The 26,566-nt window shown below is 38.5% G+C and overlaps 1 protein-coding gene across 3 annotated transcripts in view; it reads right to left on the bottom strand.

The window, feature by feature from the left end:
* LCLAT1 (lysocardiolipin acyltransferase 1) overlaps positions 1-26,566 on the bottom strand; it is a 112,339-nt gene that overhangs the window by 47,028 nt on the left and 38,745 nt on the right. For all 3 annotated transcript variants that reach the window (XM_033055874.2, XM_033055875.2, XM_033055872.2), the window contains 3 exons: positions 25,213-25,411; positions 11,913-12,059; positions 3,483-3,599 (listed from right to left, as the gene is read on the bottom strand). In XM_033055874.2, coding sequence (XP_032911765.1) covers positions 3,483-3,599; positions 11,913-12,059; positions 25,213-25,411 — 463 coding nt within the window. The remainder of the gene's footprint in view (positions 1-3,482; positions 3,600-11,912; positions 12,060-25,212; positions 25,412-26,566) is intronic.

Raw genomic sequence — 26,566 nt, 5'->3', positions numbered from 1 at the left:
ATTTCAGGCTTTAAAGAAAAGGACTAAATACTATTTTAGGAGATGGTTAAAGAGAGGGATGAATTTTAAAAAGTAATGACCAATCCTCATTTTGGAGCCTGGAGTTCACTTTCTGTTGCTCATTCACATTTACTCTGTCTTTCAAAAAATGCTCACCTTTGTTCCCCAAAGAAATACAACAAAAATCTCTAGTAGTTTTTTACCAGGTGCTGATTGAAATCAGGATTCCTTACAGCTCAGACAAGACAAATGATTCACTTGATCAAGTGAACAGAATTAGAAAGAAGCAAATTGCCTATTTTATTTCTCTTAGTTTTCCATCAATAGTCAACCAACCAGGTATCCCTTGCTTGAAAACCAGCAACAGTTGCAGTCCTTACTCTCCTGAGTATACATATTATTAATCATACATCTAAAGCATATTCGTAGTTTGATTTTCCTGAAAGCAGGGTGATTCTATGGTTTCTATGAATGAGAAAACAATAATGTGATCATTTAAAAATAAAATATAAAATATTTTCACAGTTTTGGCACCTGAGCATAATGAAAGGAAAAACCAGTCAGCTTCTATGTGGGTTTCTGTTTAGAAGAGTCAGCTTAGGGGCAAGAGCTACCACTTAGAAGAACCAGAATGGAGAAAGACAAGGTATGACTCAAAAGCCAAGGAGATGTATTACCTAAACAATTTTTATTGCTTTTTGGTGGATGTCATACAGATCTTTTTTCCTAAGCTTCCATAATCTCAGCAGTGACTTAGAAACCATCATAGCAGTATCCATGGGCCAAAGAGACCAAATATTGAAGTAACGACCCTATAAGAGAGAGAAGCCAACCAGAGGAGTTTGAGCGCTTTTTGCCACCTATGCAAAGCAAAGAACAGAAAACTGCTCGGTTTATGCTGGCAGGGAGCAGACAGTGCTTCCTCCAGGAATAAACTCCTCTGCACAGATATAGGCAAAGTTTTATTGAAGGTTATCTTCACCTGATTCTTCATTTCCTATTCAGAAGGGTCACTAATAGTTATTTTTATATAATAACATGTAATTCTTTCATGCTACAGCTTGTGATGCATATTAATCAGGTTTCTCGCCAAATTAAATTAGTTTCTTCAAATTTGAAAAGCAGTTAAACTTCTAATGACATTTTCCCCTTCTTTTCATCAACCTATTTTTGAAGCAAAATAATGTACTCAGGCCTGAAGAAAAGACATTTAAGCCTCAGGAATGGAAAACAGCCACAAGCCAAAATGTATTCACAGGAGAGCTATAGGGCAATAAGGTTGTCATCTATGCACAAAAATACTTTCAAAGACGTAAACATGATGTTAAAATCTCCACCACTCCCTCCTGCATGTTAAAGTCACGCACACTGCTTTGTGCCTGCAGTTATGAGGAGTAAAAAAAGAATATAAATCTATTTTTATTATTATTACTATGATTGTAGCATTAGGACAGTTCGGAAATGGGGACTTAGATTAACACTATATCCCTTGGCAGTCGTAGTTTTTATTTACTACTGCTAGTATCAGAAATTAGGATTGTAAAAAAGACATTCTATCAGTTTATAACTCAAACCAGTGCTGCACAGTAACACCAACATCAGCATACCAGCATTGATATCTGTATTGTACACATGAAAAGATAGAGATAGATATAGATTTGCACATCTATATATCATAATGAAGTATTTTAAAGTCCAGCAACTACAATTGGGTTGTGTGTGTGTGTGCATACATATATATTTATTTTTTTTAAAGTAACCCAAAACTTTTCAACACAAACGGTCCCCATTTTGCACACTTGGAAGAAGTTGAAAACCAATTCTTAAATTAACAAGTAACAACCAAGTACTTTAAAATGCTACTTGAACTACCTTCTCACACATAATTTACTACATAATAGCATACAGTTATAATACATACAGCTTACGGTGCCTATCAAAGCACCCAGTATCTAGTAAATTCAACACAAAAGGGATATTAATATTTTACACAATATTTGCCTGCCTTAAATAAAAAGGAGATGCAAAACCACTTCAAAGGCTGGACTATTATTGTTTTTTCCCCAGCTTTCTACTGCATAAAATCAGTTAATCAGCCTCAAATATTTTCCTTTTTATAACCCAACAGCCTAATTTGCAAAGATTGCTCATACAGCAATGGAAGAGAAAAGCATTTTTATAAAATTAGAAAATTACGGCAAACCACAAGGCTTGTTCCTGCAGCAAATACAGAATTTTTTTAAAGTTATTAATATTTTGAGTAGAAAACATTTCTTTAACTGAAAATTTATTCCAGGTCTGAAATACTATTATGCACTAGGTTAACTTGATGCTGTGAAGTTTTCAGTAAAGCCAGCTTTTGCTATTATGTATGTGGCAAATTTTTTTACTACAGCAAATTGAATAATAAATATTCAAGAGGGATGAGTATCTAAGGTGTCCAGCTCTGAATGTGCAATACATAGGGTCAAACAGATACATGGGATTGTCCAGCCGGACAAAATTCCAAAGTGTTTGCAATGATTTTAGGACAACTGCCTAGGAGGAAGCAGGTAAAATGCAAGCCATCTGCTTGGAAGATCCAAGCAAAGATTCCAGTTAGCAAAAAAACCTACCAGCAGGCCCCTATTCTTTTTTATAATCTCAAACTTCTTCTTTTGGCAGTCAAAATAACCAGCATGTGTTAAAGATCTAGAATTGCTTTTCCCTGAAGAACCAGCCTATAAAAAAGTCACTTCATATCTACTGTACATGTTTATTTTCTTCAACCATATATCCTGCAAATATTCACTCATCTACGCCTGAATCCCTGCCACATTTGTACCATTTAAAGGTTACATCCTGATGGCCTCAAACCTCATGAAACACCCATTCCCAAAACAACTCCCAGACATCTCAATGTAACAATCATATCTTCATACTCTGTTCTGTCGATAAAAGGGATTCAACCCTGACATCCAGATTAATATTGGAATGAAAAACCGCTTCTGGGTAAAAAGTGAGCAACACACATTCTCTTGCCCACTACCCTGCCAAGCAGTACTACTTGTATTTCACACAACTTCTCTAGTTGTGAGACACCATCACCCAAAACATCTGGCAGCACTGGGCAGCTGACTTGCTGCATTTCCATGCTGCTGTGCATTGCCCTTGTCCATTTAAAATAACAATTTGTTTACTCAGTTCTCAGACTTAAACCCAGAAGCCTTTTCAGAGAGGGCAGTGACATACATGCCTGTGTGCTCAGTGTCAACCACCCACTTGGGGTTGAGGACAGTACAGGCTGAACTTCCTGGGGATTTTTTCCACTAGTTTTCTGAGGTAAGACCACTAAACAAGCTAAAATACTTAAAACAAACAACACAAAAGTAGTCTTCATTCACTGCATACCTCCTGAGGATAGCAGTGTCTGTTATGAACTCTCTCAAATCTCTCCATGTAACAATCATTTTAGAGGAAAAACAAGGACAGAGCAGGATTACCTTCCCTTAGACGCCCAACCACAAAGGTGAATCCGGTCGTTCGCGGGTGTAAGACGTACTCGTATTTTCGAAGTCCGTTCTTCTCAGCATATTCATTACTGCGGGCTTTGGTATTGGCTGAGGAGAGAAGGGGAAGCACCACTTTGTGTTACTGTGCAAGCAGACCATGGGTTAAATGGAATGATTACATGACAGGAAGGGTACAACAGCAGCTCACACAGTATGGATGTGGAGGCAGACACAAGTGTGCTTTCAGCTGGCCATACCATGATTGAGGAACAGCCATGTGGATTGCAAGAAAAGCCTTTTTACCCTCTCATTTAACTTTAGCAAATCATCAGCAAATATGTCATCCTCATCAAATGCAATCTGAAATTTCTAAATTAACAGTCTGTTAATAGTTGTCTGTACACTTCAATACCCATTCTACAGTAAAATGTATTAATTGGCTCAATTGTACTTTGGGGGTTTTTTCAACTCAAAAGGCATAACATATAGTAATGTAGATTTGATATTATGAACAGAAAGACTCTGAAGTCAGTGTTTAACCACACTACACTTATTTCAGAAAGACAACATTAAAAAGAGGAAAACAGTTAATCTAATACCTTAAAATGGAATTTTACATCTTCATTCTGAACTCGCCACTTTTTATTCATCAACCTGTGCTGCACATACCCTACCCCACTTTAACTTTTAGACCAAGCACCTCAGTGCCAGAACATATGCCTGTCACTGTACACAGAGTACATACAAGGCAGCTGGAAAGCACCATGGCTAAACCCCATGACCAATGTATTTCAAACCTCTGGTAATGAAAGCCAAAGGCCTTACAGGGCTGCTGCTAAGAGAGGCCACTAAGCAAGGAAGACATGAACACGAAAGCAAAAACTTCTGGAGACAGGTGGACAGGAGGCAATTTTTTCTCCTGTGATGTGCAGGGGGCTCTTCCAAGCACCCTCAGTTCAACAGCCAAATGAACTTTGCTGGCTACACTCAGTGCTTTACTTTGGGTCCTGCTGTGCCTTCCCTGGAGCCAAAAGGCAACGGACTATGTAGTGTTCCCTTGGCAGCATGGCAAAAATCAATTTGATCAAATAATCTATTTTTAATAACTCATATTTATGAAGTTTTACAGTTGCTTGAAAGACAAAATCCCAGCAACAGATGTATGGAACAAATCCACTGTTTAAGCAATTTTTTTTTTTTTTTAGGAGAAAAAAATCTTTTTTAAGGGTCCACAGTTAAACTTAACAGAGATGGGACATAAAGTAATGGAAAACATATCGTTTAATCATTTAACAGAAGTGATACTTAAAGATAAATCCTTCCTTTTACAAACCTCACAATTTTTCCCTGTGAAGGCACAATAGCACAAGTGAACAAATCAACAGCAGTGAGAGATTTCCCTTCTGCTGCAATGTAGCATATTCCCCCATCTTTCTTTTTTCCCTAAATTATATGACTTCTTTATTTATCAAAAATGCTGATGCCCCTCCTAAAGGTTTGTCTGCCAATTAATAAATGCTATAACATATTGCCACACTAAATATTTTTTCCCTGTGACCTACTGTTTCCATGCCTGAGTGCTGTTTTTCATATGTGCAAACCTTAAGATTCACTGCACAGATTTCCTGATCATGTGATTTGGAGGAAAGAAAAGCTGTTGCACAGTAGCCAAGCAAGTGATTCAGCAAAGAGGATCCAAAGATTTAATTCTTGCCAAATTGTTAAAATGTAGAAATACTTAAAAAATATTACAACTTCAAAAAGCATTGCTAAAATTACAGAATGTGTGAAATACTAAAATTACACTTGGCTTTGTAACTTTAATTTATCTTCCCTTGGACATATACATTATGTCTTTAACCACATGGTCAGAATATCTGTTTTTGTCTGCTCAACTACTACTCCATTCAATACTGCAAATGACTATTCTGAATCAGCAAAGGGGAAGTTGCCTTGCAGACTCCCACTGCAATGGCAAAACTCAAAGTGAGCCATAAGCCAGGCTTGGAATGGCTGAAGAGGCAACAGTAATCTGGTACCTACTGAATACTCTTCCAAAAACACCAGGTTCTACCTCTTAGGTGCACCAGTAGCAGCTTAAGAACTAAAACTACTTTCTAGGAAAAGACACTGATGACGAAGTGTGTTCCTATAAAAAATATCCAAATAAAGCATTCCCTTCCAGATTCTGGGATGATTCAAGTAAAATGGGTTAAATTAATTTATCACAAAAGTTCTTAAGGTAATCTATTTTTGTTTCTGAAGGATGGAAATACCAACTTCTTCACTTTCTGCATATCCAACTTTGGGTTTCACTTCAGAAAATTTGCAATCTGCAAATCAAGTCAATCAGACCTTTGAGACAAGTGCCATATAAATATACATAATGTTAAGCAGTCTGAAAAAAATTTCTAAGTTTTAAGCATCTCAAACTGCACACAGTTAGTGAACACTCAGAAAAACTATCTCTGTCTGCTCACAAGCATGCTGGTTCAGAGGGAGCAAAATGAAAATTAACTCCTTGGTGCTTGCAAAACACTCCTACTTGCACCAAAGGAAAACCAAGGAGTGAAAGGGCACTTATGTTCTCCAAGTAAGATGGAATTGATGCAGCAAGAAATATCTGGGACCTCCAGTGCCTATTGCCTTGAAGTAATCATCTTCCAGCTTCCTCTAAGTGCACCTCCCTTTACTTGGAAAGAACTCACTGTAAACATCTGCAAATCATCTTCCAAATTTCCCTTTACTACACTGCTGTTCTGAAAAGTGTGAACAGCTGGACATCGGCACACTGGCCAACACTATCCAGCTATTTCCTGACATTTGTATGCCTGTCTTGCCTCTGGACTGAGTTTTATATAACAGAGACTGTTCCCCTCCCCTTTTGCATGACCCTAGTGTAATGGGATTTTACAACTAGAATAATGCTCCCAGCTAATACAACGATCATTGTCATCTGGAAAAATCATCTCCCTCTCCCCTTCCTAACAACTATAAAGCCACAGGTCTTTGTGCATTAAGCGTTATTTATTACAGCAAGTCAGGAAGGTCAATGTGCTTTGATGATATACTGAAAGCAAGGGTAGGATAAGCCTCCACTCTACATAAAAATAGGAATTATGCCCTTCCTCCCCCTCCTGTAATCTTGGCATTGGAAAAAAACCAGTTCCTTACTTTTTATTACTTATGACTAAGTGCTCTGACTGCCATCTCATCCAATGTAAGGGCCCACTGCTGTTTGGGATCCTTGTGCCAGACACCAGTGCCCATACTTCTGGGGGGAGACTCAGAGCTGCTCGGAACCAGAGCCAACAAAAGGCAGAACATGTGGTGTTCCCCATTCTATGAAACCTAGAGGTTAGAAAACCGATGCAGGAAAATTAGAAACCCATTTCTATATCCTCTGTAACTTGAGGGAATTCACACAACAAATGCCTCTAAAATCCCTTAATCAACAGACCAGGCTACACTGTCAGTGCTTCAAAAGTGAAAGATTCCTAAAAACTTCCTTAAAAAGAGGAAACACATGTTCTTTTCTTCCAAACTACCAACACAAATAGCATCAAGCAGCTCTTGAAAAAGGGCCTGGAAATGCACTTGGTTCGCCTCAGTCCCAAAAGGCCACTCACTTGGCTGGCTACAGGTAATGTCCCCTACCTCCAAAACCTCTGAAAAGTTGAGCAAGTGTTGCTTTCTAGGAACAAGTATTTTCTTTCTTACAATGTATATTTAAGTCAAAGCCAATTTACTTCCCAAGTTTTTGCTCATCACTCCTACTGGAAGTAATTTAACCCATTGGTTCTATTTGCTGTTAAAAAAGAATAAGAAAAATAATTTATTTTTATGGAAAGCTGCCAGTTATCAATTGAGGCTGATGTGGGATGTTTCCAGAGCTGCTTCATGCTCTGTCTCATCAGGTCTCAACCCAGCTTGCCTCTCCTGCCTTGTCTCCTGCAGCTAATGCATGGAGCCCCTCAGAGCATGTTCTTTGGGTGACAGGTATAACCATTCAGTTTGAGTCTTTTCACACTTCTGCAGAGCAGCTATCAAAGTACACAAAAATACAAGAATTTAGGGGTCTGGTCAAACGTTTTTGTGCTCTCATGCCACCTTTGGTAAATAATTTAATTATTATATCTTTTCCATTTTTCTCCAAATTCCATTTGTCACACTTTAAAATTACTGGAAAAGCTCAAAGTCAGCACTTTCTAGAAGTGTCACACTTCAAAATTTCATTTAAAGTAACTGGAGGAAGAAATGATGCTAAAACATTTTCTTGATTTTTAGGTTACAGATTTTAAAGAAGGTAAATCGCTTTTGCTCCTGAAGAGTGGCACATAAAATGAACAAATTCAATTTTTTTTAGTAAAATGGTATTTTTAGTTTTGTGAGCTGAAATTTGACACTAAGAACTACCTTTTCCTTTAATTTCACTCGTGATAAAAACATGCATGTTCTTCTATGACTTCAAGGACTCTTCAATTATATCAGTGCCTGAAAGACTAAATGAGTACTCCAAAAGTCTCTCAAATGAAATAAAAAATAAAATCCTCATTTACCTATTAGAGGTTCGCATAGAAATGATAAAGCTTTACTGGCTCACAGTTAATATTTTAAGAAAAAAATGAAGCAATTTTTCTTACTTGTGCTACTTTCAACCTATTCCATGTAAGAGCAACTCCTACCAGTGCTTCTGATCAGTATTTTCTTGGTACTACCGGAGCACATCACATTTACTAGCAAAGCTAAAAATCCAACTGCAGTTCATTGTTACCTTCTGTCAGCGACACAATTACTGCCAAAATCTGAACTTCAGCAAACTCTCCTACTTGATTTTTAGTTGTTCCTCAAGGAAAAAAGCTCTGTGCAATCACACTGTCCACCCATTTGTTCCCCTTAACTCTTGAAGCTATTGTCCCCTGCAAACAAAGTTTATCAGGGACAAGAGGTTCAAAAATAATCAAGCCCAGCAGAAGTTTTAGAAAAAGCTGGGTAAAGGGAAGCTTCTGAGAGAAGAGATGTGAACAAGGGCGAATCCAGGGCAGGGTCTATGGCTGTTTGTGTGCCAGGGTTCTCAGCACAGCATGCAGAGTCCTTTGGGTGACACAGGCACTGGCTAGGGGCAGCCACAGCAACGATGCCTCTTGCCAAGGCAAAGGGAAACGTCACACGCGAGGGAACACACGGAAAAAGGAGCATCTGGCATGAAGGAAGGACCACGGACAGGGATGCACACACAAATCCAGAGGAAATGAGGCTTTACCAGGCACAGAGCAACACAGCAACCTTTTTTGTTTTTTTCTTTTTCTCTCATTGCTTTCTGAAGAATTACTACAAACAAGCTCGTAAGGAACACCAAGAGAAACAAAAGAACAGGCAATATGGTGGGTTGTATTCCACCTTTTTGGAAGCATGAGACTCATGGTTGCTTTGTTTTCTTCAGGGCTTCTGAAAGTCTGGCTACATGTTTACCTGCTGAGGGCTTCTTTTTAAGCAATTACAATAAAATACCTTTGAGCTTTAACCTTCAAGTACTCCAGAGTGAAAAGATGGCCAACCTATCAGAAATAAGTATACAATTATATAATTATTACCTCAGCCGCTATACAATCCAGTCTGCAAATAAAATGTTCAGGGTTCACGGCATTACTATTTCTAAAATTTATTTATGTAGCATCTTCCACAGTGAAGCAGTTCACCACCTTAAAAGTCAGGCAGCAGCCCATATATAAATACACTCTTATTTTACATTTCTTTGACATCTCATTCTCAAATGCCTAAAAATATTATAAAGAGGAGAAAATCTATCATTGTCACGTGGCCATTGAGAGGATAAAAAAATGGCAGCAGTACAGAGCTGCACAGCAATTCTGCTATTCAGTGATGTAGAATGTTACTCTTCATTTTAAGCACCAGAGGAATTTTGTTTTCAGAAGTAATTAGCAGTTTTGCCATTTGGTCAAAAAACAAGAGTGACTGCCTCCATTTTTGCAAAATGTTCCTTAGAATGTTGAGCAACTGTTCAGGACACAGTTTATTTCTTTTCTAAATGATGGAACATGAGATTGCAACAGGTCCTAATATGTCAATAATGCAACAGTTTTCTGAAAATATTCAAAATGGTACATTTTTGAATGGTAGCATTCTCATATGGCATAAATTTACTGCTTGGTCAGGATTTAACGTTTGTCAAGGGATTTCTTCCTGTCTCCTACAGTATTTTAAAATGTATATTAAGCAGTATTTCCTGTGAAGACATCAGAGAGGGAAAGCTATTTACTTCCAGAGAAAAAAATCCCAGGGTTTTGTCCATCTCTATTCATAATTTTTTGCACAAATGTAGTATCCAAGTGATATTCAATACTTGATGGTAATTTAAGCACAGTTTAGCATGTCAGAAGCCAGCACAGCAGTGCCCTATTGTCTTCCCTTCCCACCATTCTGCTTCCTCCTGGGCCGCTCACACCCACCTCTGGTGGCCTCAGCAGAACAGCACAGTTAGTGCATCTCCACTGGGCATTGTGAAGTTAAAGAGAACATTTTACACAGGTATAAAGAAGGAGAATCATAACAACAGAATTATCTTACCGAAAGATAAAAAATCTAAAAATTCAAAAATTCAACTAGATTTTTTATTATTATTAATTAAATAAATAAACTTGTTCCCATGAGTTTCCCAGTGGATGGTATCAAAAGCATATACCCAGGCTTAGCCTAAGTCATTTATATCAGTAACTGCAGCACAGAAAAAACCCTGTGTTTGCTTAAGCAGCTTTACATTCAGCTGGGAGCATCCTCACCACTGTCTTTTGGACTCTGCAGGACAAATGTTAACACACTGTGGCTGGCTCAGTCCTCTTCCAAATCTTTTTTAAAGTTTCAGTATAAAGCTTCCTCAATTCTTTAAAAATCTGTTGTCTCTCAGGAATATTAGATTCCTCTAGAGATTAGAAGGCATACATAATTTATGGAATAAATTCCAAACAATCCAATTCTTTCAGACATCTTGAGATGGAAACACCTATTCAGAGAGTGTGAGTGCTTTAAGAAGGTGTTTCCTGACTCCATGAGTAAGATAAAAATTTTACCTCATAATTTAGGAGGCAGTTCCTCATGCACTCAAAGAAAAAATGTTGAAGTGAGATAATTTCATAGAATCATAAAATGGTTTGGGTTGGAAGGGACTTTAAAGATCATCTCATTCTAACTCCTTGCCATGGGCAGGCACACCTCCCACTAGACCAGGTTGTTCAACGCCCCATCCAGCCTGGCCTTGAACACTTCTAGGGATGGAGCATCCACAGCTTCTCTGGGCATCCTGTGCCAGTGCCTCACCACTCTTTCAGTGAAGAAAATTCCATCCTTCTTCCTAACCTTAGATACAAGATAACCAATTCAACAAGAGGTATCATGTGAAGCAGTCCAAGAATGTTCAATGAATTTATCCTCTTTGAAGAAAGTTGATCAGTGATGACAATTCCATACACTGTGATAGTATCTGAATACTACATTTTAAGGATATTTGGAATACAGAAGAAAAATAGCACCATATGCTAGTTATTTTTATACCATATCTAGTACTTACTGACATACTGGTTTTGCAATAAAATATTATTTGAGAATATCTGCAACACAAAGTTTAGTAAAAATCTTTTAAATAAGCTAAAAGCTAGAAGCTTAATTGCAATTGATTTTCTATTTAAAGACAATGCTTATCAAATCAGGCATCATGCTGGAGGCACGAGCCACCACAAAACATTCACATGATATTTTCTTTTATAGGCACTTGAGTTGTCTTCAACATTGATTAACAGCTTCCTAATGATGCCATAAGATACCTGTATTAAGGTAGATATTTGATTAAAATTAATACTACAGGGTCAAACTCATTCCTTTTACTACCATGATAATCTCAATGTTTGTTTTACAGAGATATTTCCCTTACAGAGGCAGATACAGACTGCTTACAGTTCTTACATGGCCTAAGGAACACACATCTCCATGTTCCCTCTTAAAACATTAGGTCAGAAATCAAACAAAATAATTAGTCCTTTTCAATCACTCTTTCATAGGAATGAATGATTTTATCACAGTAATTAAGGAAATGGGAGCATGTGAGTGATATATTCTAGGTCTTGAAACCTGGTTTTGCTAATGCACTGTATGTACAGTAGTGACCAATAAAAAGCAGTGTCAATCATCAGATGTTTTGCAATGTAAGTTATTTCAGGAAGACTGGCAAAGTCTCCCAGTGGAACTATGTTCACATGAATCAGCATGTTGTTTGATTATTTACTATCATTTCTACTACCCATGAGAAACAAGTCTTGCTCCTGCCTTTGACTTTCTAAAATTCTTTCCATAAAAAACAAAGAATTTCAATGTTGAACATTCCCTGAGAAGATGACAAATGCCGCCTACCTGTGAGATCAGTTCCCTCTGGAAAGATGAGGAGTTGCAGTGGTTCACGAATGTCACAGAAATAATCCAGCATTTTTTCAAAGTGACTCTTGTCATCTTCCCACTTTCTCTGAATGAAAACAAAGGCTGCAACCTGCATCGCCCAGCCTAAAGTTTAAAAAAATACACCTTTAGCAACATTTCACTCTGATACTTCCACAGTGTTGGTTATTCCAAAGAATTTTATAAATTATGTTAGACCCAATCTCCTACCCACCTGTCCTCAACTCTCATTAAGAGCACTTGATTACCTTGTAAAAAGACTTTTGGATTAGTAAAAAAAAAGAATGCATAAATGCATTCAAAACTTAAGTTACCAGACCAAGAACAGGGTTAATGTTGTCCTGAAACAAGGCTGTAGCGAGGTGGGGGTTGATCTCTTCTCCCAGGCAACATGCACCAGGGACAAGAGGAAATGGCTTTAAGTTGCAGCAGGTTTAGATTAGGAAAAATTTCTTCACCAAAAGAGTCAAGCTAGCCCTGGGAACAAGCTACCCAGAGAAGTGTTTGAGTCACCATCCCTGGGAGTATTTAAAAGCTGTGTAGATGGGCTGCTTAGGGATGCAGTGTTTAGGGATGTGCTCAGACTTGATAATCTTAAAGGTTTTTTCCATTCTAAACAATGCCATGATTTTCTGAGGTAAAGCATTAAAAGCAGAAAGTATCTGATCCTTTGAGGGCTTTATTACATATACCTCCTTATAATTTTCATTACTCATAGAAGAAAATATGAAGCTTTTCTTTACACTCGATTACAGAATAAAAAACAAATTATATATATCTATTTGTTTGTGTTAATACACACAAAGATTTGCAGCCTGCCATCAAACTGACAATGGAATGCAGTGAAGAAAGTGCAACTGCTGCTGAGCCTGCAGCTCAGGGGTCACACCCCATTATCTTCACTAAGTATTGACGGCTCTTTTTGGCACAAGTATATAGCGTACAGCAAATCACATAATATTACAAGTTCTGTCCATTAGCTCAGACAGGAGGATGAAACATCAGGGTTCCAGCTCTACCACATGCCTGAAATGCTCCCTTCCTAAACAGGGTTCAGAGGAGCATGACATTGCCTTGCCACTGTACTTGGTGAGCTTGTACCTCATCAGAAAACCTGCAGAGAGAACCTGCACATCAAAGAAAAACATCACAGCTGCCCATTCTCCTCTTCGCCCACCACCATTCTCAAAGCCTGTTTTTCCTTTACTGATGACTTACAGCATGTTATTCTTGCCCTTCATTTCACCTCCTCTTTACAGGATTCCTTTATATTCTGTTCATAGCAGTATCCCACAAGGACCATATACTACAAAACTACAGTAATTTCACGAATACAAGCCGCAGCAATTTGACAAAAATTTTGGTGGAAACCCGGAAGTGTGGCTAATAGTCGGGGGCGGCTAATATGTGAATAATTTTCTGACATTTACAACCCCAGACGTGCCAGCCAGGGCGCCGAGCCAAGCACCTGCCAGTAAAAGCCGGCATTTCGCGATTGTTACAGTGTTACTGTGTTGCCCTGGCTCCCTGCAGGCAGCACGGGGGGCGAGGAGAGAGGCGGGAGAGCTCTCTTTCCTCCTCTGCTGCAGCCCAGGGGAGGAGGCGGGGGGGCGCCACCATTGCCGCTGTTCGGGGAGGACGGGGAGACGGGGGGCGCCGCCGTTGCCGCGGCCCGGGGAGGGGGGGGGAAGTGCGCGCCGCCATTGCTGCGTCTCGGGGAGCCGACGGGAGCCCTGCGCCGCCATTGCCGCGGCTCGGGGAGGAGGCGGGGTGCTTTGTCCGCGCCCGCCGCCAGCGCCACGGGCGCGGGAAAGTTCCGTCCCCGCCCACCGCCGCTGCCGTAGGAGCGGGGGAAGCTCCATCCCTGCCTGCCACCGCGGGGCAGCGCCGACCCGGGGTGACCGAGCCCAGTGGCAGCGGCGGCCGGCCCCGAGCTGCAGCACCGGGCTGGGCCACCTGGCCCCGTCAGCGACCCCTAGCGGGCCGAGCCTGCACAGCCTTAGCTCAGCCAGTAAACCCCGCCCTCCCGCGGTTCTGTTACTAATTGCACGCGGGTCCTCGCTGCGAACGACAGAGTGGCTTATATTCGGGTGCGGCTTATCTATGGACAAAAACCAAAATATTTGCCAACACCAAGAGATGCGGCTTATACTCAGTGCGGCTTGTATTTGTGAATTTACTGTACTTATTAAAGTCACTCAGTTTTCAATCAACTTTGTAAGTCAGTCAGCCTGGACAATACATTACCCTGCTGCATTATCTCTTCTGTATTGGTTGGAAACATGAATTGGTTTTTTAAAGATTTGTGACCTATACCATGTGGTAAATATTTGTAACTTTTAAATCAGTTAAACAGATGGAACATGAATAACTACCATGCTGTCTGCAATCTGGACCTCATGCATCTCAGAAAATCAATGACATTCAGATAACTGAATATTAGAAGTAGTTATATGACTTAAGAAATGCCCAGAATGCAGTCTCAGCAAATCTTCTCATATTTGCACACTATATTTGTGGAAAAACCCTTTGTAAAGGAAACTCAACTTTGACCACCACATTTTATGTGCATTTATGCACCTATCACATTCCCACATCTGCAGTATCAAGAAGTGTCAGTACAGCTTTATTAACAGAGGCTATCCATGTTTAAACAAACTATTTGCAGGAAAAAAAATAAAAGTACATTTTACAGTAACTTTAAAATAACTGATATAATTTAACTATGCTATCATTTGGCATGTAATCCTCTCCACAATACATGGCACAAAAATGGTGCCACACTAGCATTTGAAATTGAACTAATCAGGGCTTGATTTCCACACTAGTGTTATATAGAGACAACACCTTTTCATACCAAATGGTGCTCAAGCATTTGGTTTCTCTAGAAGATAGGTGGAGACTGCACAAAGCTGCATCAAGGGTAATTCAGAATGGATACTGGAAAAGGTTCTTCACTGAAAAGGGTGGTCAGCCACTAGAAAAGTCATTACAGCATCTTTGAACCTGGCAGAGTTCAAAGAGCACCTGACACAGGCTCATCATCATCATGGTTTGGGTTTAGGTAGTTCTGTGAGGAGCAGGGAGTTAGACTTGACAGTCCTGATGGGCCCCTTCCAACTTGAGATATTCTGTGAGACTTCATTTTATATCAAATTCATAAAAACGGACAATGCAAAGGACAAAATCCCTCTCAGCAGAAACAGAGATGCCTTGAACCATACCATTTACAACTGTGAGGATGAAGATGCTCCACAGGACAGAGTGGAAAAATACACAGGAGTAGGAAAGTTCTCCAGTGGTTTCAGTGTTTTCCAATCATTCTCAGCCCTTAACCCAAGACCTTTTGTATGTTTTATGTACACAGGATACTATGGCTAAGTTAGTGCATGGAAACCTGTACTGTGCTAAGCCATTTTTTTGTGTGGTGTCACACGTCAGGCCTAAATTATTCAGTCCTTGTGTTCCCATTGCAGCATAGTCTGTAGGGTGTAAGAATGGAAGCAGAAAGAAAAATAAATTCTCACTTAAGCAAGCCTGCTGATACTTTCCCAGGTCAGCAGCTCCTTAGGAATGATTCTGGTCCATAACAAAGGGAATATAGAAAAAGTCACCAGAGCCCATCCTCTCTCCTATCCTTCTTCAAGCAGGACAAGGCTTTAAATAATATCAAAACTTGCACATAAGTTCACTCTAGCTATCATTCTTCAACAGCACTGTAAGCATCAAACTACAAACACCTTTAGTCACTAACAAAAGATGATGCTTGGGTGGTCTGTACTTTACCTGACTAAATTGCATAAAGCAGGGGATAAAATACAGTAGTTTCCCATTCCTTCTCTAAGTGGTGGTGTTATATATGAACTATGAATAATTAAACAGAGGCAGTAATGTAATGACAGTACGATGTCAGGGAGAAGGAGGGGGAAAGGAGTTGGGAGGCATCCAGTTTTTAAGATAAACAACAGGTCTGATTTTCTAACCTTTCCAATAAATAACATCCAGCGTTCTGGAAGAATGTGTCTATCTTTAAGTGCATATCTAATTAGATAAAACAGTCCTGACTGTTCAAATAAGAAGAGATTATCTAATAGATAGATGACTAAGGCCAAAGGATCCAGGTTTCCTCCCAGGTTACCCCAGCACAGCACACTGGGTCAAGCTATTTTACCATCTATTACAGCAGGAAAATTTCTACATTTGCTCAAGATTCAAGGCCTCCAGGTAACAAAACCGTGAATTTCTGATTTCTATAAAGCCTCGGTTCATGCACCAGCAGGGACAGTGCCTGCTGTTCATGTGTCTCACCACCCCACCAGCATCAAGTGGAAAGGAAATCCCACTTCTGTCTGCCTTTGAGCAAAACTAAAGCAGCTCTTGCTTTGATTTCCATTCCAGTGTGTCTGCATCGTGCTGCTGCAGAAATATGTTACAAGTACAAGACATGATGTGGGAGCCAAATGGGAATGTGTGGGGAAACTGGAAGAATTCAGTAAATCAATGGGCAGAATGAAAGGTTTTGTTAATCAGTAAGATTTACAAAAATGCAGCAGAAGGTGGTCTCTTCTCATGTTCAGCCTGCAGTAAGACTTGCTATTTGGTTTAGGTCAACATATTGTTCAACAGAATTAAATATATCTTGCTCTCTTTGCACAGCATTTCTGGTTGTCTAAAAGCTCCTGGACAACAGAAATTTTCCTAGCAAAGGCAGCATTTACTTGACTAGGGAAGAATGGTTGCCTTTGGATTTGCAGATTCTTATGAAATCATTGATGACAAAAACACAGCAGAGAAACAGCAAAGCTAAAGAAACCATAACAATGCACATCCATTTCTCTGCTAAAATAATCTTCTTATCGGAGCCGACATTTTGGATGACTAACATTGCTTGGAAAGGCACACAAAAAGCATCATACTGCACAGTTCTTGTTCCAAATTGCTAAACAGCAGTGCAAATACCTACCAGAGAGAATAGCTAGCCACACTGACCTTTAAATCAACTTTTCAGAGAAAAAATAAACAAGCAGCTTAAAATCTCTAGGAACACAGACATGGTAATGATATGTATGCTATTAGGACGTAATTCCGCACAGGAAAATAAAACGCTCCCACAGAAAGAAAAGCTGCTATTGAAACAGAGAGATGTGCTGTACATAAGAATTTCCTAACTGCCTTGGGGATAAACTAAACTACAGCTTATGCAGGTCAAGAATTTGCAGCATTGTATTAAAAATGCTAGCTCCGAGTCTAAAGCTTTCTAAATTCTAAGACCCTGCACCTTTATTTTCCTCACCCCAAAATCCTTTAGAAGAAAACAACACTCAAAGTTGAAATTTCTTTAGTGTGCTTCCATTGCAAAGATAACTTGGAAGTAAGCAGATACCAAAAATGGATGTGACAATGAACAAGAGGGAAAGAGCTAAGTTGTGCCAAAAAAGGGTTTTTGTTTGCTTTTGTATCACAATTTTATGTTCATAACCTCAGAAATTAGATATCCCCCAAAATGTCACATCTCAAAGAGGGGTATTATGGTTGATATTGAAAGCAAACATACACATACACCCCTCACAAAAATGGTATCTACATATGTTACCTGCAGCAATGCAACAGAACAATTAATACTAAACCCCCTGAAAACAAATTCAATAAATGATTCAAAATTACAGAAACAAGTAGGAAGGTAAAAGGCCTAACTATGGGGCTTACTGTTATATTCATTCATTTTCTCTCTTCTACAACTGGATTATTCACTGTATTTTCATAGCACTACCTTGTCAAAAATAGAAGCCTTATTCAGTGTGCCTGCATTCAACAAGGGTCTGGTCCTGATCAGGGCTTTTGAGGCATCAGGGAACCAGACATCCAGGCTTAATAAGGGAAATCACTCGGAAGCTTGTGATCCCACACAAATAATTGGGCCCATTAACAGTTTGCTACTCCAAGTGCTTTGCTGCATAAAATTACCACAAGGCAACAAGTATGCAGTTTTGAATGTCCCCTATTTCAAAGATATGTGGGTACTGAAAAGATGCTGGCACATAGAAAATCACACAAGAAGCCAGGGTGTAAAGTTACTGTGCATACACACCACTGAGTTTTAATCAGTATACACTCATAAGCACAGTTCTGCAAATTCAATTAGAATTGGGCATTTTGCTGTTGGTCCTATTTCCTAAATAGTTTTATGTCTAAAATCCCAATGCAAATTAATTTGGTTTTTTTATATTTAATGTAATGGCTTGAGAGCAGAAAATAGGAAAATAAAGAAAAAAATCTCTGCTCCTGGCAAGTTTTCTTTAACCACGCTCGTTTCCAATAATTTAGTTAATAGGAGAATAATGAATTGAATGATTACTATCTGATTGGGTGAATTCTTTAAGCAAATTACAATATAAACCAAGAGATAAAATTCACAAATACAAATTCACAGTAGTGCTCCTGGTTTTACAGTGAATCATCTGATTCAGTCTATTTGTTAATTTGATTCAATCTGTGAAGTGTCCATTTAAAAACCACCATGCTTTTGCTATTGCCTTGCCCTAACAGACTGAACATTAATCTACAACTGTTTTTAAATTATTTTCATGGTCATGTCAGGTTTATGTTTAGATATTTCATATATATACCCCTATGTAGTCTACCATGCATTCTACAGAATATTATCTCTTTCAATGTATGTGGTGCCTAACCAATCCTTTTTTCCTTACTAAAACAATTAACAAACAGCAACGTTAGAAACACAGATTTTCAAGGTAACTGAAAAAAACCAGAAATATTCTGGTGTTGCTTTGATTAGTTAGTTTATCTTTGACTTCCATAGTTCTCATGCATTTATTATTCCAAATTTTACGTTCATTTAAGTCAAATTCAAGTATTAATTCTTTCTGCATGTCCTTAGCTCTGCCTCATTCTCTTGTGGAAGAATATAGGATGTGCCAGTAAAAACCCCTGCTTTAGTTTATTGCTTACTTAGAACACAATTAGAAGCTTCTTCAAACAAGGTTTGCAGCACAAGATTTCCTTGTCAGTGCAAGAACAATGTTATCAATGAGCTAGTCAGATACAGTGGCCTAGTCTCACTTAATCACTTTGGAACCTTCTAGAAAGACTATTCCACTGAAGAACTGGTATCTCTCAGCCAAGGAACATACACAGAGCATGTGGAAAGAATGGGGGAAAAACTCATTACAGTAGGAGTAAGATACGTGTGTATTTAAAGCACCCAGAGAGATACACCGATGTTATTTGGACACTTCATATTCAAAAATTCATTTAATTTCCTAAATTATGCCATTTTTATAGAATATGGACAATTACATAATTAACTCTACCATTATACTAGTGCCACTTACAAAATGCTATAAATGTCACTACGGACTATTAAACCTCTTCAGTTACAGTATGCATCTTAAATGTTATTTTGAATTTTATTTTCAAATTAAATTTTATTTAATTTGATGCACTGTGTAAAATCAGAATAACATAACAGAACATAACATCTCTCAGAAGTAAAGCAAATTAAAGCAAAGGTTCTGGGATGGCTGGAAAGTAGCATTTTAATGATGTATTTTAAAAATACACCAATACAGTGAAACATCACATGAAAACCTAAGTGTTAAAAAAGATGAGTCTTGCTCAATACATGTCTGGAGAAAAGCCCCACGTCACTCCAAAATCTCCCAAGATGTGAAGAAAACAACCTCCAGTTGTGAGACACTGAGACAAGCAGGCTCTACCAAACAGTGTGAAACTCTCCCACGATGTGTCATCTGAACTGCCAGTCAGGCATGGGGAGAGGTTACAGTGAAACACCTCTTCCAAACACCTGCATCATCTTCAGATGCTTCATCTCCTCCGTGGAGGACCATGAAAGGAACCCAGCCTGAAGAGCTGAGTTGTACAGATGCTGCACAACCCAGTAATAACAGGAAAGAATGCAAGTCAGGAAAACGCCAACCTAATTCTGCTCTTATTTGTTCTGTGAGCTTGGAGAAAACGACCTCCACCTCCATTACTTATTGTTTGTAAAATGGGGAGAATGAAAGAAGTTAGCATCTGATCTCACACTTCTGATGTGCATTTTGGAGATGGAAAGGGGTAGAGAAAAAATGGAGTCATTATATAGAAAGGATAAGGAAAATTTAATGGAACACAGGCTTATTGGCTTTGGTTGTGGGATTTTTTTTTCCCTTCACAGGGGTGGGAGAAACCTATTATGCCTTTCCTGGATGAGACAAGCTGGGAAACAGTCCCCTAAGCTTTTCTTCCCTATAAAAGAAAAAAAAAAAAGGAACATAAAGTCACAGCCAACTTAAGCTGCATTTTTGCTGCAAAGTAATAGCCATTCAAACGTAAAACTTCTTCAATAGAGTCTTCACCAGGAATAACTGGTAGAATAACAATTGTGCTTGCCATTAGAGAGCATGCTTTTCAACTTCTACTTTCAAAATCACGTAGGATAACAACTCTATGGTAATTAAGTCTGGCAGCTCATAATTGAATTGCTAGAAGACAAAACATCACAGCTCCTCAAAACCCTCAGCCTATTTTAATGTAAGATACTTGACACAGGAATTATACGAGAAAGTTGAGTAGGCTACAGTTTTCTACAGTTTTAATTTTTTTAACCAACATGCTCTAACGGTAAGAACTTTAATGTAAATCCAGCTATAGATTTGCTTTTTCCTGAGGAAAGAAGCTTTATGCTGAAGCATTTCCATCCCTACCTATGGAAGTAGCTGTGGCAGCACAAACACTTCCATGCCAATATAAATGTGTACAGATCCTCCACAGCGTGCTGCTTTAGCTATACTCCAATTGAGTTGAGTGTTAAAATTTTCTGGGCTTAGCGACAACAATATTTTACTTCATGGTAGCTGATCCATCATAGCTGTCGGTGTGCATGCTCTTAGCCTGTGGCAAAGGCAGGATAATTTGAGTTGTTTTGCCCTGCTTCATTGAAAAGCAAGATGACTCAAATTACTTTGAGCTTGCTTCAGGCGAGGCTCGCACACTTGGACAGCTATAATGGATCAACTGACGTGTAGCAGAAGATTGGTGGGGCTAAGCACAGTGCTGAAATAGAGCAAACGTCCTTTTTTTTATCCCCTGGCACTTAACTTGAGCATTTAAGAGCTACAACACGTGAGGGAACAGATGAGGGAAAAATGACTAAAAAGCTCCTATGTCTTGCAATCTTCTCTGAGAGCAGTGCTAGCCACAGAATAACTTGAATCCAGAGGTGAAGATCTGGACAGAGCTACTCAGTTATCTCTGCTCCTAACTACTCCAGGCTTGTCAGCTTTGTTTATTCTCCTCTTCCTTTGTCATCTTCTCCTTTCCTTACCTGTTCCTGTCCCAGTCTGCTTCAACTATAATTCCCTCCTTTAGCAGCCTTAGTGAACCTTTTCAAAACAGGGAAGTCTTCAAGATATGTCCATCAGTGGCGCCTGCAACACCTGCATACTTTACATTTTTACACTGAATTAGAATGGTATTTATCTTTTCCATCTGCACTGAGCAAAACCAGAATTAATATTATCTCATGCGGCAGCCATGCACTGACATTTGTCCCTCTGGTTACCCTCTCTCACTTTTTTATATATTGATCTCATAGTGCTCAAATTAAATCCAAATTTCAATTTATTTTTCCCATATATGTTGAGGCATATTTAACCATTAAAATTCAAATATTGCTGTAAGCTCATCCAACACATTCAAACTGTCCATCATTAAAACACCTAACTCTTCTCAGTGAAGTCTTACTGATTATCACAAGACAACTTTCACAAATGAAACTATTAAGAAAAATATTAAAACCATTTCCTAGTCACTATCCGGTCATCTCACACTATCTTGTGTGTTCCTTGTATGGAACAGTATGTGTTCCACAGCACATTGTGAACATGACAGCACCACAATCTGTATCCCTTCCCCAACTACTCCTAATTAATTGAGAATAGATGAGAATATTAATTGCTCCTATCTATTACAAGTACTGTAGAGAAATCCTATCAAGTCAGACCATGCAGGAAACTGTCAATGCCATTAGAAATTCTCCTTGAAAACTGATACTGCAGAATGTGTCAGTAGCTTCTGATGATGTCAGATGAGAAACTGCAGCAACAGCCAAGAGCACACTAGTGCTCCCTCCAGACGCCAGCTTTGGCAAGATGCACTGAAATGCTGCAAGAATGTTTCTGAAATTGAGATTACTGAAACGTAATATCTCTTTTTGAAAACTTTACTGCACACAATTCATCAAGCCAAAGCTAAAGTTCCAGGAAGAAAGGACCATCTGTTTTTCCTTGGACTTTTTTCAAAGCTCACCTTTAATCAATTTTAAGGTTTTTTTCATACACTGGAATGCAAGGAATTAATAACTTAAGAACTAGATAAATGACTCAATGTGTCTGCTTGAAATAGTGAATCTTCCCATTTTAATTTTAATTAACTAAAAAATAACTGCCTAGTTGTAATACAGGCTCATTAAATCTGATACCTTTACACTTTTAACCTACAAAGGGGACCACAAGAACTCTGGATCTATTTCCATTCCCAGCTTTGGCCTTCACCTATCATATATGCCACTGGAAAGAGCATAATCTCTCACAGACCTATTTTTACACCCAAATGGGAAACTACTTATCAAAACAAAAGTGCTGTGCTGAATACAGCAAGGCTTTCAGAAACATGGATATGGAAGGTTTGCATTACAAACCTTATCTTAAACATAATTTTAAATTTAATGCTTGCTCAAAAAAAAAAAAAAGCATTTGAAAGATCACCACAAAATTGCATCGAAAGAAATATGGTATATTCACTCAAATATTTCTGAAATTCAAAGTATGATTATCACTAGATTAAGATCTATTAGAAGTTGCATTTAGGCAGTGTACCAAACTTCCCTAATCCTATACATCTGACTATGTACAACTAATCCATATAAACACATGAAAAGATAAAACTGAAAGACATGATCAAAGTAGCTCATTGAATTATCACAAATATTATACCTTAAATGATTAACATCTAAAGTATCAATTACAGATGGAGTGCACTGAAATTATCTGGTTGATTTCCAAGTGATCTTCTGGCTTTTACAAGCTTCTATAATAAAACATTTAGTTAAAAACCACAGGATGCAAAAAACAAACCCAAAACCTGAATAAACACTTATTAAGGGTCTATCATATAACACAGCATGCTCTAGAACAATAAGTGGGAGAAATTCTACTGTCACATGAGATTTAGGGTTTAGACACCATTCTCTGCAGTGATCCTGCCCCAGCAAACTTCATACAGATTCATCTTTTTCCATCAATCTTCATTAAATCCAGGAGTCTCACTTTCCAACAATCCCCTAATTACACAGATATACAGAATACTTCATTTTGGCAAGAAATGCCACCCAAAATGCAGCCTGACTGAACATAGAGATATGCCCTTCTAAGGCCTCCTTTCAGATACACTATGATAAAACAGAAGCTTATCTTTCAGAATTTTTAGGACATCAAATCATGGCTCCAGTGAAGGATGCAGTTTAGTTGAACTTCCCTTCTGTGATTAATAACCCAACACTAACAGTTCACTGAAAAATAAGCTATAATTCACAAAATTGCAACTAAAATCCTCAAAGTCCACATACTGTGGTGAATTTTTGGGGACCTGGCATAAAAATAGTGGTTTATAACACTACAGAACCGGGCGTCAGCTCTGCCACCAGAAACTGTCACCCTGTAACAGAAACAACAGGAGCAAATGTCTGTATGTGTCACTTCTACATCACAAAGTGGAGGATGAGCCCAGAATTCTGTTAGTGGCATAAGCTGCTGCTACATCAGAACAAAGATGGCATCACAGTCTGCTAATATTGACCTGACATAGATCCATCTGCCCGAGCCCACTGAACAAATCTGTTAGATCTGCTCAGTTTATGCAGAAAACTGAGAATTGAATTAAAAAAAAAATAATTTAAAAAATCAATCTATAAACGACTTCTAACACCCTTTCAGGAACCAAATTTCACCAAGCACAGCTTAGCACCTAAGCTCCTGGAGCTACCTTCCAATTTCATTAAAAGCATTGACAGGGACACACACATATGGTTTTTGGGTTTTTTGCTTTTTTAATAACAAAACATATTTTTGAAGAGAGAAATCTTTGAATCTTCCCCATGATACTCCTGATTTCATCTTCCATCACTGCTATAAAAAGTTGCATATGCAGCTGATTCCAAGATTTCAAAACATCTCTGCTGTATAATGAAGATATCTAATATGTATTTTCTCATTTCCTGCCACATTATAAGAGATTTGTCCTTTGTCAACTAAAAGTGACCTTAATATGTGGTTGTTAAGGAAAAAAAAGCACATTGCCCTGTTGCTACTGTTACTTAAAGAGTACTGAATGCAACACAATGCACCAGTCAATGCAATCTAATGCAACAGTAGGAGAGCTCCTCAGGATGGAATCTTGCCAAAATTATCTGTTCAGATAAATGGCCTGACAAAAAGCAACCATAAATAAGGTTACTCTTTCGACATCATAAAGTTGACGCATATCCTGCCCAAGCTAGTTTTGTATAAAACAGCAAATAAATCTAAGAGATAAATAAAATGCAGAGTTGCTTGTATTTCAGATAAGTCTGCCTATTTATTCAGAAACCATTTGTGCAACAATTTTTGGATTATCTGAAACAATTTCTCTGAATACAAGCAACTCAGATCTCTTTCCAGCCTACATCACTATAAATCCTGATGATTTCATATCCTGCACAGAATATTTTGCATAGCCGAGTTCAATTTAAAATTAGTTATTAAAATGAACCATTAACTTTGCAATTGCCTACAGAGCTTTTTTTTTTCATTTTCACAATAGTATACATCAGATAATGAAGAAAGCTTGATGAGAGTATTTGGAATGTGGGGTGAAATAGCACCCAAACCACAATGCTGAAAGAGACTTTGAAAATCATTTTTCATCATCCTGAAAAATGCTTTTGGTATGTAAAGCAGAAGTATATTTACCTACAAGAAACAGCAGCACATGTAGTATCTTAAAAAAGACATGCTTAGGCATGTAGTCCAGGTGTCCTCAGGAGATTTATGGTTTAATTTGTCCACATGCCACATATTTTACAAGTGCTTTTTTAAACACTGAAACAGAATTTAAACCTATGTCATTTAGCAAGTTATGAACTGCGCTGGATATAATTTAAACATACTTTCTTTTCAAATTAAAGGGTTTAGCAACATACCAAATCCCGGAATGCTTTTGAGACTGGATTTGAGACAGATTTTTTCAAGTCTGAGGTAGCTGTATCGCAGCAGGCAGTTCCACAGGAACATCCAGTCCATTCGTGTGCGATGGTTCATGATAATGACACTCCTTTCTCCAGGAACAAATCCATCTCCAGTGACAACCACCTTGGCACCACACACCATTTCCAGCAAGGCCTAGAAATAGTATCTCAGTATTATGGCTTTACTCCCAGAAGAAAAGCACCACCCCATTAGCAATAAAAATTAATTTGAATTATATAATTTCACTTATTCACTCACATTACAACTGGTAAACAAACTTCTGCTTTCTAATAAAGCAGCCAGCTTTTCTGCAGGAATAGCTGTCTAATGGAAGAGGAAACAACAACTGAGCAGCACTTCTTAAATAGCACTCTATTCCCATCACTGCATTATACTTACCTTACCCTGGTTTTCCAGGAATGTTATCATGAAGTAAAAAAGTGAGTCACTATGGACTATAACTTGGTAGGTAATGTAAGGAAAGACTGGCTGCACAAATATATATTGCCCCTAAGGTCAGGGTCACTGACAGCACACTGTCCAACCCAGTCAGCACAGAAAAAGACCAGAAAACCAGCAAAATACCATAGAACCTCTACAGGCCTTAAAAAGGCCTTCAAATTACCTCCTTACCCTCTCTTCTCATTCTTCCTCAAAAAGAACAAACACTGGGGATTTAAACAGAGATCCAGAAAGTGAAACAACTTCTGTTCATATTTCTGCCAACTCTGTGTGTGCTTAGTACAAGCCAAACTAAACTAAACTAAACCCACCTCACTGTCCCCTGCTGACTCTCCTAGAAAGGAAGCAAAATGTGACAGAGTGAGGAAGGTGAAAATTTCTTACAACACAGAGGTCAGGGTCAGAGTTTCCCTGCTGGAGTCCAACTGGTACAAAAGCACTTTATTGTTTGGAGACACAAACCAAGAACCTGTTTCTCCTGAATGAGAATGCAGTGAGTGTAAGGATAGAAAACTAAGGTGGACAAGGTCTGAGCTTCAAAATGGTTGGTTTTGAGACTCCTTTCCTGAACCTAAGTCCCCAAGATTCTCAAAAGACAGAATCCTTTTCACAATGATATTAAAATTATTTTGGTCTAGCTCTAGTGTGGGTTAAAAATCAAACTTTTAGACTGAAAAAGTTATCACAAACTAGTTTTAATAACCCAGAATTATAAAGCCCAGGCACCTAATTGATGAAAAGACCACTATTAGCTTTTAGGGAGTTTGAAATTATAAAAAATTTGAAGGCAAACAGAGAAAGAGTTATTTTGTGACAGTATCAGTACTCAGTTAAATTTCATCATTA

Source organism: Catharus ustulatus, chromosome 3 (assembly GCF_009819885.2).
Source record: "Catharus ustulatus isolate bCatUst1 chromosome 3, bCatUst1.pri.v2, whole genome shotgun sequence".
NCBI classification, from domain to species: domain Eukaryota; kingdom Metazoa; phylum Chordata; class Aves; order Passeriformes; family Turdidae; genus Catharus; species Catharus ustulatus.
This window is presented reverse-complemented; position numbering and strand designations above follow the sequence as displayed.